The sequence below is a fragment of the Beta vulgaris genome, chromosome 7 (genome assembly GCF_026745355.1).
Source record: "Beta vulgaris subsp. vulgaris cultivar EL10 chromosome 7, EL10.2, whole genome shotgun sequence".
NCBI classification, from domain to species: domain Eukaryota; kingdom Viridiplantae; phylum Streptophyta; class Magnoliopsida; order Caryophyllales; family Amaranthaceae; genus Beta; species Beta vulgaris.
In genome coordinates this window covers 4,324,450-4,342,535 of record NC_079208.1, presented here as the reverse complement: position 1 = coordinate 4,342,535, position 18,086 = coordinate 4,324,450, and the positions used below count along the sequence as shown (strand labels likewise).

Genomic DNA, 18,086 nt, shown 5'->3' with positions numbered 1-18,086 from the left:
TAAGTTTGTGTTTTTTTTTCTAAAAAGTAACTCAAGTATCAATTTCCTTTTTTAGGGGTTAATAGCCTAATAAGTAACACAATATGATAATAGAAATAGAAATTGACCCTAATAAGTAATAATAGTCTCATATATAAAAAAAGAAAGGAAATGACACGCGTCAAGCTAGGGAAGCACGCATGAATCCACCTGTTGCACACGTGCTAACACCTCCTTTTAAGTCTTAAAAACAAACTCTCCTTCTCTTTCCAATTTTCTCTCACCTAGTGAAATTACCTTTATACCCATCAAGCCTTTATTTAAGCGGACTTCACAGTCCATACCACAGTTTTATAAAATCCAATTCATAGTACTACTAAAGTTTTTATAATTGTTGTGGACCCCACCTAAACCTTCACATCCTACCATATTTTGTGACGGCCCAAAAATAATTGGGCCCCCTTTCTTTTCAATTTTTTTATTTTTAAAGAACCATCCCAAATTTTAAGGGCACCCCTGTCTTCTTCTCTTACCCCCCATTTTCCCAACACTCCCAAAAAAATGAAATCTCACTCTATTTTATTTTCTCTCTCCTAATTTTCTTGCCCTTCTTTGATGGGTTTTCCAGCACTATCTTGGATGTCTCAGATTTGAAGAATTGAATTCTATTTACATCAATCAAAAATCAGGTTATTCACCTTTTATAATAAGTATTCATTTCTTATTGTATGAATATGCCATCACTTATTATCTCCAACTATAAAACATATGATATGAGTATATGACTTTTAAGCTATGGATTGTACTACTACCATATTTTTTGCATTAGAATGAGTGAGTGCATTCAATATGGGGTAATTTTGAATGTTTACTTTGGTGAATTATTTACTGAACAGTGATTTTGTTTAATGATCAATGATGTCGACTAGTTCTATTGAAAGTCTCGAGAGTGATATCAAAGACATGAGATCAAAGTAATTTGTACTGCGTTTATGACTCATATGGATAAAAAAAAGACATGTAATCAAATTTCGTTTATATATGATACTTTTGTAAGTAAATGATCGAATCCATCCCTTAAAAAGAAACTTTGTCTATCTACCGGTAGACTACCCACTATTAATAAAGACTTATTGAGGGTTGTGATATGGTAATGGAATCCAACTCAACATAATTAATATTTATTTTATCCTCTATTAGTAGTGGGTTGTCTATCCGGTGGGTATGTGTAGCAATGTCCTTAATAGAAACCTCTCCATTCACTTGCACTTTTTACAAGCCTTACTTTTGAATATATATATATATATATATATATATAAACAAATACTATAATGTAAAATATTATAGTATTTGTTTAAATATATATGTTTAATAATCATCGGATTGGTTTAAATATATATGTTCAATAATCATTAGATATGTTTAATAATGATTGAAATTATACATTAGCAAGCATAAATTATTTAATAATGATTGAAATTATGCATTAACAAGCGCAAATTAACTGGAGAGGGTGTGCCGTACTACTTTGTGGTGTATACTAGTGAGCTAAAGATAAAATTATAAAATTATAAACTTAAGCTATGATTTAAGGCAATGTTTCCAAATTTGGGTAGTAACCCTCTTTCCCTTTCATGACGTTAGGTAGAAATAGAATACTGCATACATATCGTTTTCATTTATTTTAATTTTTTTAAGGACAAAGTTAGAAAAGATATACTTTCTAGTCCACTAACTAAACAAATGCTAGTGGAATATCTGACTATTTTATTATTTTATGTATATCTATTATGAAGTTCTAACTCCCAAGTGAAAAGTGAGAACTCCTAGAAGCTAAGGTTTGGAGGAAAAGTATAAAAAGGTTGGAGTTAGAGAAAAAGAGAAAAAGGGCTTATATTATAAGTTATAGTCTTGGGCTTACGCATTAATCGTGTACCCGTTTTGGTTTTAGTGACGTTAGGTACTTCAATTATTTTTTCTATAAAAGTGCTACTTTTTGTTTTGAATACTCGTTTTATTTTGGAAAAATTATTTTTAATAAGTTTGATTGATCTTTTCAAAATAAGTCAGTTTTTATTGATTATCTTATAATAAGTTAACCTTGTATTTAATTTTGTTGTAAATGAGTTAATAACGTTGAAATTATGATACGTGTCACATTTTAATAGGATGACATTGTGATTTAACTTATTTATAGCAAAAGTAGATATAAGGTTAAATTATTTATAGTTAATCGAAAGATTGCCTTATTTTAAGAAGAATGTGTACGTGTTTACTTATTAAAAATAATTTTTCTTTTTATTTTAACGGATTTTCTAATTTATGCACCTAGTGTAAAGGTTAAGATTCATCAATTAAATAAATTAATTATTAAAATAGAATATCTTCTCTATAAGTATGTTAAATATATATTCAGGACAATTTTGGTTTGATTAAAAGAAAAGATAAATTATATATTAATAAAGAAACTAATTATTTAGCGTAATTGTAGGTAAGATATTGTATTTTGGTTAATTAATTTGTTTAATAGATAAGTCTTAACCTTTGCACTAGGTGCATAGGTTAGAAAAACCTTTTTGAGCAAAAATTTCAATGAGGTAAATTCTCGTCTAGTTTTGTAGCTTAGACTCTACGAAGGCGGAGGGGAAAAGGGGAATCTCCACCCATAAGAATTATCTTTGGTAGAGATTGAAATTATAGTTGGTAAACCTCAGTGGAAAGGGATTTAACGATATGACCTTAAGAAGTCGCAAGGTGAAACCCTTATCAACTACACCGAGTACTACTTGGTTTTATCCCACCGACTTAGGATTGCCAAAGTTTTACTAAATCCCACTTATTCGATTTTGTACTTTCTTTGGTATAGTATGTAATCAAACACTAGATGTCTGATGTCTACTCTTATTTCGTCAAAGCCAAACTTTTAGTCCTGTGCTCTAGAGCCTTTCATTAGAAGGGAATTTCCAATACAAATTACCCCTTTGTTTTTAATTGAAAGGTGACATTTGATTACAAATCTACTTTAAAACAAAATTTGATTAAAAATTACGCATCTTAATCGTGCTGTATTTCTAACAAATATTAGCTAATGATAATATTTATCTATCAACGAGTGATATAGGAATATACAATATTTAACATGCAAGATAAATTGGCGGCCTATTATTTATTTTGGGAAGACCTAGAGTAGACATATAAGCAATTTTTAAGATTGGTCTTTTGAAATTGTTGTCACATCTTTTACTGATTTTGGGTTTTTGTAAATGTTAGATTGTTTGAAGGATCTGTCCCTTGGAGTTGGTTTGAGGGACATGAACCCTATTCTAAAAGTTCGGAAGTTAAAATCATAATATAGATTAGGATTATTGGAGTTGATAGGAGTCAAACTGATCACGTTGTGCACGAGGCAAGGCGTGTGTGTTCTACCATTTAAGATCTCACATGATTTTTGGGATACGGTGTAAAATGTACTTCTTCCATTTCTAAGTACATGGCTCAAGGGGTGTGCAAAAATATCCGATTCGGAAATCCCCCGATCCGATCCGAAATTTTGGATATCCGATCCGATTTTAAGATTTCGGATATTTCGGATCGGGTATCCGGAAAAAATTTTGGGTTTCGGATTGGATACGGATCGGGATTTTTCAAAAATTTCAACGGACCCGATCCGAAAATCTGGTGATCCGATCCGAAACCCGGTATCCGATCCGAAAACCCGGTGATCTGATCCGAAAAGTTCGGATATCCGAAAATTTCGGATCGGATTCGGATCGCAATTTCCCCGATCCGAAATTTTCGGATATCCGAATTTTCGGATCCGATCCGATATCCGACATTGAACACCCAACAATTGCATGATTGTTATTATTTATCTATGTATCTTATCTCATATTCTCTCACAAATGTATAAGAAAAAAGATGGTTAACTGTGGTTTTATTTGATTTGTCTTAATGTATACTTTCTTAAGATCAACAAATTTTTACTTATACGTAATTAAAAAAAAAGTAAATATTAAACAACAAAATAGTGCGTTGAATAGCGGATAGGCATGGACTGTTGCAGCATGTATTTAGAAACATGGTTGCAATTGATCTATAAGTTGATGCTTGTTGTGAAAGAGATAGGTGCAATTGTGCAAAAGATGTGTTAATTGGTCCTACTAATCCCTTGTATGATCCTGTGCGTTTTTTTTACTTCATTTGCAACATTTCCCTCAAAAGTTTCATATAATTGAACGTTTTTCTTATTTGGTAATATCTCAAAAGTAGACAATCAATCCGTGTTTGAGTAACATAGTCTACAACTATAAAAAACTATTGTGGGTTGGTTTTTCTGATAATTTCTATTCTTGTGTTCTTTATTGAGAACAACCGTCCTTATATCCTACTCCATTATTTTAAAAAGGAAACAAAAAGAATTAATTGTATTCAAATCATAATATAGTAATATGCATAAAATTGGACCAAACTTTCCAAGATGTGAAATGATCATAGCTAACGTTTGCAATAACAAAAATGACACTAAAATAATATACAAAGATTATAGATAAGATAAGAAAGGTGGTGAGAATTGAAGAAGTAAAGAATATGCCAAGAGTACAACAGAAAAAGGCTGTATTTTACTAATAACAACAACATTCACCTTAGTTTTGATTGGTTGTATATAAGACATGAGAGGTTGCATCAATGTGCATGCGACCATGGTAAGGTAGGCGTAACGTAACGCCATTATCTTCTTTTTCTTCATTCCTCCCTTTAATTTTTTTAAGTGCCATCTTTTCTCTTCTTTTCTTTATTATACTCATTATTATTGTAATGCAGCTCATATAGAATGTCATCTTCAATCCGTCAGTTATTTTGACTTACTAGGAGGATTTGATTGAGATCTCTACACTAATCCTAAGGCTTTTCAGGTTAGGATCGGAATAATAACCTACCGAGACAATTGGTTTTGGCATAGTGGGTGCTCACTTTGTCCCTTAACTAATTGGTCGGGGGTTCGATCCTCAACCTTTGGGAATGGAAAGAGATTGTTGGTGAGCCCTTTACCCTTAAGTGGAGCACCCGGGACAAGGGGATTAGTCACTGCCATCGGCGATGGATATTTTGGTTGTTTACCAAAGAAGAAAAAACCTACCGATCCCGGCCAGCTCGTTTAGATTCATATTACCTTAGATGACTCGATTTTGAACCAATTTGGCGAGAATTAGAGCTCGTTTGGTTGTGTGTAGGAAGTTTCTCTCCCCTTGGAATATGGTTTAACACAACCGATCTTTTTGTGGAATGGTCTATTTACCAGTAGGGTAACTTTTCAGAACGTTGTGCATCCTATGGTACTTGATGTCAATTGAATACACACACGAAACTCGCATATAAGACTGGATGATATACAACATTTGTCTCAAAGTGTATAATTTATAATTTTTACTAATGGAGGATAAAGAAATAATAATCAAAGTTATGTGTAAGCAAAAATAAAGATCAAATTGGAACTATCCAAGATACTTCTCACTCCACTTTGGGAGAGAACAATAGAAAAAGTACAAAAGTATAGGAGATAAACTGAAGGGTTAAAATATTAAAAAAGTGAATGACATGAGTGAAAAAAGAGAATAAAGTAAATGTGACATGTTAACAGAAATAGAAAAAGCAATAGTGATTAAAAAGAAACAGACTAAAAAAAAGTATATAGATTAAAAAGAAGCAAAGGAAGTATCCGTATGTCGTAGTAATTCACCCTTGGAAGCCTATAAGATGCATGGATTCAATGATATCTATACAAATATATTAAAAGGCGTGCGAAAACAAGAAAGCCATGTAGCGCTCTTTTAATCTCTTAGAGAGTTTTAGTTCGTGTAATCCATGTACAATAAAAAAATTAAGAAATTGCATAGTATAGGATTTGATCCCAATATCTCAAGTACATATACTAAAGTTTTAACCACTAGGCTAAGTTGTATTTAGTGTTATTATCATAAAGTATTATATTAATAAATAAAAGTTTTTCTTACCCGGTGCATAGCCCGGGCCTAATAACTAGTTGTTTATTATAAGGAGTTAAAAAAGACACATGAGTATAAGAGGTTTCTTCAAGTGGATTCCAATAAAATCTTAAATGTTTTTATTTACTTTATTGTATTCATTCAAAAATTAAGTTTGACTCCTCCCTCTATTTTGTTTGCCTGTGTAATTTGATTTTGTTTTCACATATTTCTAAGTTCTGTCGTCTATTGTAGTTGTAAAAGTGATGGGTGATCTTCCTAAGAAAAATACGAATGAGTTAACAACATTCACTCATTCTAGTTGTTACAATGATTTGTCGTGCTTCTACTCCATATAAGGATGTTGATTGTTGACTTGTATTCATTTATAGTTTACTTTCATAATAATAATAGTGAAAAGGAAAAAAAAAAAACAAATTTAATATGAAAGATGATCAATTTTAGTGGAGATAATCAGTATTCAAGTCATTCAATTTGTTATGCAGTACTATAATAGAAAAGATAAATTATCTTTTTATTGAAGAATGGATCAAAGAGAATCGAGAGAAATACTTCTCATGACTTTTTCAAAAGTTGTAATATTCTTTAGCTAAGAATTCTAGAATTTTTCGTTACATAATACATATGATAAGGAAAACTAATACTACTGGTCCCAGTTGGTCTGTGGTAGAATATAGATATATTCTTGGGGCTTCAACCATCAGTTTAAGTTTTTGGTTGAGTTGTTCATTTGACATGGTATCAAGAGTCAACGTGACAAAAAGGTCACGAGTTCGAATTTCGCATGTGCCGCATCCACACTTCAAGCTTAAAGGGCTCTTGCGTGAGGGGGCGTGATAGAATATTGATCTATTCTTGGAGTCTCAACCATGAGCTTAAGCTTTTGGTTGAATTGGTCCTTTGACAGTTTGCTTTTAAAATTTCTAACTTTAATTAACTTGAAATCGTCTTTTTGATAGGGATTTCTTCCTAAAGTAGTTTCACACTTAGATTAAGATAATAGACTAGTTAAAAGTGTCATATGACGCAGTTTTATTGTTTTTGTTGATTGTGAGAGGGTTAAGGAAGGACAATACGCCTCAATGTTGAAATATTCCAAATTTCCAACTTAATCACAAACTGCGACTCTTTAAAACCGAGTGGTTTGGATTGGACAAGTAGTGTCAATTTTTCCTAATTAAAATTAATTATTCTTTTTCCTAATCTTGGGAAACTAGGAAATCTTCATGTTAACTCTCAAAAGAAAAGATACAAGAAAATTGAATATTGGGTTCCATATGAAACAGGTTTCTCTAACTTTTGGTTTTTGGAGTTTGGGATGTAGACAAAAAAGGAAGAAAGTTAATCAAATACTACATTATTTTGTTTGTTGTCTCTTTTCTTTCCCTACTTCTATTGTTTGTCACTAACTTGACAATGCTTTGCTCTACTGTTGCATTAGAGTTCCAAAACTGGTTTCCAGCAGCAGCATAATCATCATCCGATTTTCGGGCGCGCTTCCGAGTAACTGAAGAGCATCAAGGCGAGGGAGAAGAAAATACAAATGGTTGCGGCTGAATCAGAAATGATGGTGCAACCAGAAGTTAACTCACCAGCAATGACAGCAACCATAGATCCTCATCATAACCCCAAAAGCAGCAACCATATAGACCATAACTCGAACCATCGCAATGGCGGCGAACCCAACAATTATGTGTTCCCTAGCTTGGGGCGCCAATCATCGATTTACTCTCTCACCTTGGATGAGTTTCAGCACACCCTTAGTGAGAGTGGAAAGAATTTTGGGTCAATGAATATGGATGAATTCTTAAACAGTATATGGACTGCTGAGGAAAATCAAGCTCATCATAGCCATCATCATGAGAATCCTAGTAATATCCAGCTGCCTTCTGTTAATATAGCTGCAGCCGCGACTAGTAGGGGGACAGGGGCGATCACTAAGCAGCCGAGCTTACCAAGGCAAGGCTCCCTCACTCTGCCTGCACCGCTGTGCAGGAAGACTGTCGATGAAGTTTGGACTGAGATTCAGAGGAGTCACCAGCCTGAGGATGATCAGCAGCAGAATCAGCAGCAACAGATTGAAACTACCAGTTCTGCTCAGCGCCAAGCGACCTTTGGAGAGATGACTCTAGAGGATTTCCTGATTAAGGCGGGTGTAGTTCGGGAACAATGTGGGACAGCGCCACAAACACCGTTGGCAGCAGTAGCTCCTGCTCCACCACCAACGCAGCACCCGCCTCATCATCAGTATGGGTTTAGTACTGCTCCCCAGATGGGTCCTACATTTGTCACACGGCCTATGATAGGAATGGCCCCAGGGGGAGCCTACCAGCCTATGCCGCCAAGCGCTGGAGAGAGTTCTGGGTACACGGGGAATGGAAAGAGGAATAATGGGTATCCAGCTCCAGTGGTGGGGCCTTCAGTGGCATGTTATGGAGGTAGGATGAATAATGGAGGGGCACCAGGTGGAGGTTTTGCACCTGGACCTGGCTTGTCACCAGTTAGCCCAGTTTCACCAGAGGGGATGTGTGGACCTGGTCAGGTGGACAACCCTGGTGGACAGTACGGGTTGGACATGGGGGCGTTGCGAGGGAGGAAGAGGATAATTGACGGCCCAGTCGAGAAGGTGGTCGAGAGGAGGCAGAGGAGGATGATAAAAAATAGAGAGTCCGCCGCCAGGTCTAGAGCAAGGAAACAGGTATACTCCTTGTCCAAATAATTCTAGAGCAGATTGTTCTGTCATAGATTCGAATCCATTATCCCTAAATTATAGTACTTGTGTGAGTTATCTTGCTTTGCTTCCTACAATTAGATTTTGTGGTCTACTAAACTGCATTTTCGACAGGCGTATACAGTAGAGTTGGAAGCAGAATTGAACCAGTTAAGAGAGGAAAATGCACAATTAAAGCAAGCCCTGGTAATGACTAGTTTCTGTTAAATCTATAACTAATATCCCCTTTGTCCCTAAATGTATTTCACATATTCTATTTCATCACAAAACGTTTTTACACAGTTTAATCGCGATTTCCAAATTATTTTTCTTGTTTAATTATATCAACTCTTCTTGTTTTCAAACTCTCACCTTAATATATCCATTTTATATCATCATTAACTTCCATGTGAAACCAAGAACTGAAAAACATTTAGGGACCAAGGAAATACTATTATGAACATATCTTACTTTTGTTGTAAGCTAAAACACTCAACTATGAATTATATCTCACAATTGTTACTCATCATTACAGGCGGAAATTGAGAGACAAAGAAAGCAACAGGTAAGCCTTTATGCTTTACTTTTACGAAAACTCCATGACTTAACTGAGCTGGTTATTAACTGAGCTAAGTAATGTTATTTCATGCATTGTGTTAGCGTAATATTAGGAGCTAATGATTTGTTTCCTAATAATAAGGGTTTCCTTATTACTCATGTATATATATTCTGATGGCACTAATGAGAAAGTTAAGCTTGACCTAATTATATCATGGTATCAAGAGCCACCCAACTTTGCAAACCCTAATATTTTTTTTAACCCTACTACCGCCGCATCATGGCCGGCGACGACGCCGCCCAGCCTGCCGCTGACTCTACCAAAATTGCCATCAACTCCCCTTTCTTTCTCGGTCCACAAGATCGACCAGGGGATTTCATCACTCCCGTTCGTCTCAAGTCTACCAATTTCGATGCATGGGCTCGCGCCATTCGCGTGGCCTTGTGTTCCCGCCGCAAGTACGGCTTTCTTGACGGCTCTATCACCGTCCCTAAACCGCCATGTACAGAGGATGATTGGAATACTATTCACTACATGCTTGTTTCTTGGATAACCAATACTATTGATCCGGAGGTGAGTTCGACTCTTTCTTACTATGATAATGCAAAGATCTTGTGGGATGATTTACATGAACGTTACTCTGTCGTTAATGGCACTCGTATTCATCAAATAAAAGCTGACATTATTCGGTGTGAGCAACCGAAAACCATGCCCGTGGCTACCTATTATGGTAAACTAAAAGCTTTGTGGGATGAATTGGCTCTCCATGAGCCCCTCTTACTGTACTTTGTGGTGAACTTGGTCCTGCCTTGTTGAAACGGCGCGACAGTGATCAACTTCATCAGTTTCTTTTTGGTCTATATTCTGAGTACTATGGCTCTCTTCGGTCCTCTTTGTTGTCTCAAGATCCTCTTCCAACTTTAAACAAGGCATTTCAACAAGTGTCTCAAGAGGAGCGAGTTCGTGGTTTCACTCGCTTGAAGGAAGAGAAACCGGAAGTTCTCGGCTTCGCGGTTCGGACTGATTCTCGTGGACGGGGCAGTGCGGTGTCTCGCACTCACAAATCAACTCTCACTTGCTCTCATTGTCAGAAAACCGGCCATGACGAGTCCACCTGTTTTACTCTTCACGGTACCCCAGATTGGTGGTACGAAAAATATGGGCATAAAACCGAGGAGGGTGCAGCTCGCGGCCGTGGTCGTCCAACATCATCCGCGCCTCCTGCTGGCCGCGGTCGGGGTGGTGTGCGTGCCAATGCCACTCCTGCCGAGGCTCCTACTGTACCGGGGCCGAGTGGCACTACTCCTGCGATCACTCCCGAACAATGGCAAGCACTCTTTGCCACTTTTGGTAATGCATCTACTACCCCTTCGAACCGTTTAAATGGTAAGTTCGAGCTTTCATCTTGGATTATCGACACTGGTTGTACTCATCATGTCACGGGTGATCTTTCTTTTTTGTGTGATGTTATTACTATTGATGAGTGTCCGGTTGGCCTTCCTAATGGGGCTTCGGTTATGGCTACTCAATCTGGTACTGTTCATTTGAGTGATAGTCTTGTTCTTCATAATGTGCTATATGTTCCTCATCTGCGATGTAATTTGATCTCGGTCACTCAAATGAGTGATGACTTGTCTTGCTTTGTCACTTTTTCTACTAACATTTGTGCTATTCAGGACCATCATTCGAGGGAGCTGATTGGAACGGGTGAGAGACGGGATGGACTTTACTATTTTCGGAAGCCTCATTCTGCTCTTGCGGTTTCTCTGGCTACTGGTTCCTCTGCTACTTCTGATTTGGCTTTCTGGCATATGAGATTGGGGCATGCTTCTGAAGCTGTAGTGAAGTTACTTCCTTTTGTTTCTTCTGCACCTAGTTTAGACAAAGGTTGTGTTGTTTGTTACAAAGCTAAGCAACCTAGGTGTAGTTTTACTTTAAGTGAAAATAAAGCTTCTCGGATATTTGAGATGGTTCATTGTGATTTATGGGGTCCTTATTCGGACACCCTCTTCTTGTGGGTCTCGTTATTTCTTGACATTGGTGGATGATTATTCCCGTGCTGTATGGGTCTATTTAATGGTTGACAAAACTGAAGTGTTTCGTTTATTCATGTCTTTTATTGCTATGATTAAGCGTCAGTTTTCTCAAGATATTAAAATTGTGCGTAGTGATAATGGTACGGAGTTCAATTGTCTTGAATCTTATTTTACTGCTGTTGGGATTATTTTTCAAAAATCATGTGTGGGCACTCCCCAACAAAACGGAAGAGTTGAACGCAAGCACCAACATATTCTCAATGTTGCTCGCGCTCTTCGCTTTCAATCTCATCTTCCACTTTCCTTTTGGGGGAGTCCATTTTAGCTGCTGCTCACATTATTAATCGCACTCCCTCTTTGTTGCTTCACAAGAAAACCCCTTATGAGTTGCTTTTTGGTGTGCCACCTCATTTTGATGAATTGAAGGTTTTTGGTTGTCTTTGTTTTGCCTACAACCAACGGTCTAAGGGAGATAAGTTTGCCAGTCGTAGTCGAAAATGTATTTTTGTGGGTTATCCGTTTGCAAAAAAAGGATGGTTACTTTATGATCTTGAGAATAATCAGTACTTTGTGTCCCGGGATGTGAAATTTATTGAAGATGTGTTTCCTTACTTGCCTAGTGTGGATAGTGCTCCTCTTGCTTCCTCAACCCCCCTATAGACCCGGTTCCTTGTATTGATTGGGATGAATTTACTGAATTTGGGCCCGTTTCGGTGACTGGGCCGCTGGACGCTTCGCCCGTCCTTGAGCCTCCTTCTACTTCGTCATCTGCTGCTGGCCCGCGTGTGCTTGAGCCGCCAGCGGCTGGGCCGTGTGCTACTGAGCAGTCCCTGTTGGGCCGCCTTCTACCGAGCTGCCTTCTACTGAGCCACACTCTTCCGTGGCTACGGATTCGACTCTGGGCCGTGGGATGCGGTCCAAGGTTCCTTCCACTCGTCTGAAGGACTTCATTACTTGTACTACTATGGCTTCTTCCGCTCCTACAAGTCCATCTCTCTCTACTCCTACTCCACCAGCACCCTCAGGTACGCCATTTCCTATAGCACATTATGTTAGTTGTGACAAATTTTCTTTGCGACATCGGCATTTCTTGGCAGCTATCACTGCAGGTACTGAACCACATTCTTTTAAAGAGGCCATGCGACATCCCGAATGGCAGCAGGCTATGCAAACTGAGATTCAAGCACTCGAAAAAAATGGCACCTGGACCATGGCCTCTCTTCCTCCTGGTAAAAAGGCTCTTGGGAGCAAATGGGTCTACAAAATAAAATATCACTCTGATGGGAGTATTGAGCGCTACAAAGCGCGTCTGGTTGTTTTTGGGAATCATCAAACTGAAGGTCTTGATTACAATGAGACCTTCGCTCCAGTGGCTAAAATGGTTACAGTTCGCGCCTTCCTGGCTATTGCTGCCTCTAAGAATTGGGAGCTGCATCAGATGGATGTTCACAATGCTTTTCTGCATGGTGATTTGAGTGAGGAAGTTTATATGAAACTTCCTCCGGGTTTTCAGTCTGACTCTTTGAATCAGGTTTGTCGTTTACGCAAATCTCTCTACGGTTTGAAACAGGCTCCTCGTTGTTGGTTTGCTAAGTTGGTCTCTGCACTTAAAGCCTATGGTTTCTGTCAATCGTACTCTGATTACTCACTTTTTACATACACTAAGAAAGGAGTTCAAATTAATGTCTTGGTGTATGTTGATGATCTTATTATATCTGGTAATGATTCTGCTGCTATACAACAGTTTAAGTCTTATCTTGGGACTTGCTTTCATATGAAGGATCTGGGTGTTCTGAAATATTTTTTGGGTCTTGAAGTTGCTCGTAGCAAAGATGGGATTTTTTTGTGTCAACGCAAATATGCGCTTGACATTATCTCTGAGTCTGGACTCCTTGGTTCGAAGCCTGCCGCCACACCCATTGAACAAAATCACCAGTTCGGCCGTGATGATGGCCCTCTTCTCGACGATCCGGAACCATATCGTCGGCTCATGGGTCGCTTAATATATCTTGCTGTGACTCGTCCTGATCTTCAGTATGCTGTTCATGTGCTTTCTCAGTTTCTTCATGCTCCTACTCAGCGTCATTTGGATGGCGCGCATCGCATTGTTCGTTACTTGAAGGGATGTCCGGGACAGGGTATTCTGCTTAGTTCTGCCTGTGATTTGTCTCTTCAAGGTTGGTGTGATTCTGACTGGGCTGCTTGTCCTGTCACTCGTCGGTCTCTTACGGGATGGTTAGTCTTTCTTGGCTCCTCTCCTATCTCTTGGAAGACTAAGAAACAACATACAGTTTCTCGCTCCTCTGCAGAAGCGGAATATCGCTCTATGGCCTCGATTACTTGTGAGCTCAAATGGCTCAAGGGTCTTCTTCTTAGTCTTGGCGTTCATCATCCTAAGGCTATCTCTCTATTTTGTGATAGTCAGTCCGCCCTCCATATTGCTCAAAATCCTGTTTTTCATGAGCGTACTAAACATATTGAGGTTGACTGCCATTTCGTTCGTGATGCCATTAATGAGGGTCTCATTGCTCCCTCCTATGTTCCTACTACTGATCAACTAGCTGATGTTTTCACCAAAGCACTTGGGAAGAAACAGTTTGATTTTCTTATTTCCAAGTTGGGCATCTGTGATTTGCATGCTCCAACTTGAGGGGGGTGTTAGCGTAATATTAGGAGCTAATGATTTGTTTCCTAATAATAAGGGTTTCCTTATTACTCATGTATATATATTCTGATGGCACTAATGAGAAAGTTAAGCTTGACCTAATTATATCACATTGGCTTTACAAAGTGATAGATTAGATGTGTTTTTGGACATAATGTTTACAAGAGATGGTTAATGTGATGAATTTACGCTTGGCTTGCAGTATCGCGAGGAGCAGAACATACAGGTAATACTAAGCAGGGCACAACGAGCTCAAGATAAACTGAGAGCGATGAGGAGGAGTCGAAGCTCAACCCTTTAGATTGAAAGAGAAACCAGAATTCTGATATAGTACTAGTAATTAGCTAGTCTTATTATGGAAGTTGATCTTCAGAGATTAATAATGTAGTTTTAGTTGTTCTTTTAGGTTATATTATATACAAAGCAAAATACCTTATTTCCTAGTGATGCTCTTCTGTTGTCTAATTTGATCTTTGGAATGTTGTAAATATTTTCTTTTTTCCTATTAGCAGGTATTAACTGAAAAAATTGTACATGGATTTGTTCTTCTTCTTCTAGAGGCTTAATGTATTACAAACTTAACAGGACCAGTTGATTCTAGTCAAATTACAAATAATGTTGCTTGATATCTTGATTTTTGTTTTGGAAGTGTTCAATATTATCTCCTTAATTACAAGGATTTCCGACAGCAAAAGATTATATTTCAAAAACTTCTTTACATCTTCAATGTTATCTACCCAAGACTCCAAGAGCATGATGGACGATGATGGTGAGAAAAATTTCAGCTTGCTTCGACTCTAATCTTTACCTCGCCAAAGCTCATTGACTTATCGGTCGAAGATCTTCCTTCATCAACTACTCCTGAAGTATGAGCATGCAATGAAGGAAGACTGCATATTTTTCATCATGTTTACAAAGCCCTACAATTCACATACTACATTACCCTCACCCTTTCTTACTAGTTTTCGCCAGTTCTCAAACAATCCCATGACCTATCGACCTCACCTTCGAAACTAATCAAACATTCATTTTAAGTATGTTTTGGCACATTTTTGGTGTTCCTTTATATAAGGTTGCCGAGAAAAAAGGCTCAGAGTGGAGGCGCTACTCGTAGAGGGATGGGGGAAGGGACTAGAGTCTCATTCTCACCTTCTTATAAGCCTTTTGTTGGTTGTGTGGAGAACATTTTCATTGAAAAAATTGCACTTCAATAGTTAGAACATTTAATAGGGGATAAGGAAACTTGCCAATTAGTGTTTTTTTTAGTTCCTTGCATAAAAAAATTAATAAGCGAATGAGGAAATGAAAATAGTGGGAAGAGGATGGATAGGAGGAGAGGACGAGGGATGTTGAAAATAGCGAGGAAAAATGTCATTCCTATCAAAGGACCATGTCCCGAATTATTAACATTTTCCATTCTTGAGAAAACTATTTTCAACTCATTACAAACGCCACAAAGGAAAATAGGAAAACCTCTTTTCTTTATTTTCGTCTCAACCAAACACTCCAAGATATCGCTCTAACCAGCATGTCAAGAGCATTACATTGCCTTGTACAATAATAAACTAAAAATGCAAGTATTGAGGCACATATGCTTAACAAGATAAGGGTGTATAGATGTACTTGCTGATCAATCTTTCAGTGATTAGTTCCCTAATACATGGCTGTAAACGTAAGTAAAAGTTGAAACAAATCTGGTTACGAGAAAGTCCAAAGACCTCCTCATGAAGTACAAAATGGTCATCTTGTTCGTCACTGTATCGCCAACCGCAAGCCATGATCAAGATCTAAGAACATTATTGTTTCACTGCAACACAGAATAACAGCTACATGCACATCTTTAACCCATAAGGCCATATGTGTATTCCGAACGACAAATGATGACCAAGATATATCCAACGATGTGTGGATATGCTCATATTCTTTTCTTTTTTTACCAAGGTTACAGCAGTTCTATCTCAGTAATTGAGGAGGGGACACAAGAAACCATAATTCCAGGATCATCAGCGACACAACTACGCTCCTCAAAACTTAACTAAAATGCAGAAAGAGAAACCTCATTCAAATTCAAACGATACCTCCACATGTGAATGAATTCTCATGAGCTGAACAATGGACGAGGTGAAGCGAGCAAGAGCCTTGCACTCATCATGTGTTTTGGCCCCTGACACGAGCCCGTAAATTATCATCTTCTTGAGGAGAGGGCATCTTTCTAGAAATCCAGACAGCCAGTCAATAAAGAAATCACACATTATCGTCCACCCTAATTCCAGCACTACCACATTCTCAAAACAAGATGATCCCTGCAAACCATAGTGAAGCACACACTCTATTAAATCATAACTCAAAGAGAGATGGCTCAATCGAGGGAAGCAAAGAGCAAGAGTCTCGAAATCCACTTCTTCATCTTCATCGTCAAATACAACCCCCCAGAGTCTAAGCTTTCTCAATCTTGGTGACCTTGAGATCATATGATAGAACTTTGGCCAAGCAATAGTGAAGTTGCTTATATCAACAACCTCAAGATTTTCAGTGTTCTCACCTATATCAAGATGCAAAACACTAACATCATCAATCTTAAGCTTCCTTAATCCTCCTTTCGCGACAAGATCAAACTGATCAAAAGTGCAATCCTTCAAGTAAAGCTTTTCAATATGATCAGCCTCCAATATAACCTTGTCTGTGCTAATAGCATCGATGTAGACATCTTTCAAGGAAGCACTACTAAGCTCCAGTGTTGTATGAGCATCAGATATGGCAATGTCTGGATTAATGAGCTTTAACACCTCAAGCTTAGGACAAACATTAAGGAGCGAACTTAAGTCCCACGCTGAGATGCTAATAAAGCTCAGTGACAACGATCTCAAGCAAGGGAATCGCTGGTAACTAGGCTCAACACCAACGATAGAATTATGAGATAATGCAAGAATCTCTAGCTTATGTCGTCCACACTTCTCCAGAATGTTCACATTCGGGATTGTCCTCACGTTATAGCATAGTTCAGAGAGACTGTCTCGGGTGAACAACAGCCAGGCAATCACAGGTGCAGCTGAGAACTCATCGACATCATCCATAAGGATTGACAGGCGTCGAAGTCCCCTTGTTTGGAAGATAGTCTGAGTGATGACAATTTCCAGTCTACGAGGTAGGACATCATTATAAAAAGGCCAATCATTCGAGTCGAACGACAACGAATGGAGGTGATTCCTCCAAGCCTCTCGCCATTTTCGACAAGTAGCAGATGCCACCACCACATCTCTAGCAGCCCCAAGTTGGGACAATATGTTACCAATAACTTCAACAGGAAGATCATCCATACCCAGAAAAAACCCTAATAAATTCTTTCAACTCAGGCTTATTGTGTTTATTAATAACATCACTAAACTGTGTATTTTTGGGTTATCAATCAAGAAAAGTAAGCAACAAAACCAAGAAATTAACAAAGATTACATCAACCTCCAATGTCGATGTTGGGTCATCAATTAGAATTCCAAAAAAAAAACCTACGAACTTGACAAATTAATGTTGTATTTTCACAGATCAAGAAATAGATTTCGCTAGAAATTTCTTAAAGGATCTAATTGAAAAGACAAATTACGGCAAATAATGAAAATCTTAACAACATCAAAAGTCAAAACAAATGATCGAATATGTTCTTCATTAACATACAGAATGAAAGAGATGGAAAATGAATTTGAGGGGTTTGAATCAATTGAATTATTGTGTAATAAGAAAAGAAGAAGGAGAAAATTAAGAGGAGATCTCACATTTCTGCAAATTCTACAATTTTCAGCAATCTACACGGTGGCTGCAACCTGGGCAGTGCGTGCTCCTAACATTCACGGAGATGCTCCCGATTATAAGTTTAATAACCATAATCGATATACATGTTCAGTTCGAGTATATATTGATATACTCCCCCTCTTTTTAGAGGCTCCGTTTTGACTTTAGATTTAGACTAATAACTACTCCCTCCGTCCTAAAATATAATTCTCATTTTCATTTTGGGTGTCCTAAAATATAGTTTCCATTTTCATATTTAGTTCCACGTTTTTCCGTAATTTGTCTAGAAAAATCGTGTCCCATCATTTATTTTCTTCTTGAAATTTGTTTTTTCCTTTGTTTATTCAACCAA

The 18,086-nt window shown here is 37.8% G+C and overlaps 2 protein-coding genes across 2 annotated transcripts; one reads left to right on the top strand and one right to left on the bottom strand.

Moving 5' to 3' along the window:
- Positions 1-328: 328 nt before the first annotated feature.
- On the top strand, positions 329-14,579 carry LOC104898371 (protein ABSCISIC ACID-INSENSITIVE 5). Its single transcript, XM_010685439.3, has 5 exons — positions 329-668; positions 7,423-8,679; positions 8,827-8,898; positions 9,227-9,256; positions 14,154-14,579. The coding sequence occupies exons 2-5, from the start codon at positions 7,525-7,527 to the stop codon at positions 14,250-14,252; spliced, it is 1,356 nt and encodes a 451-aa protein (XP_010683741.2). The 5' UTR covers positions 329-668; positions 7,423-7,524; the 3' UTR covers positions 14,253-14,579.
- Positions 14,580-15,415: 836 nt separating this feature from the next.
- Positions 15,416-17,844, bottom strand: LOC104898370 (F-box/LRR-repeat protein At1g67190). Its single transcript, XM_019250746.3, has 2 exons — positions 17,719-17,844; positions 15,416-17,282 (listed from the first exon to the last, which is right to left on the bottom strand). The coding sequence occupies exon 2, from the start codon at positions 17,266-17,268 to the stop codon at positions 16,009-16,011; it is 1,260 nt and encodes a 419-aa protein (XP_019106291.2). The 5' UTR covers positions 17,269-17,282; positions 17,719-17,844; the 3' UTR covers positions 15,416-16,008.
- Between the last annotated feature and the right edge of the window lie 242 nt (positions 17,845-18,086).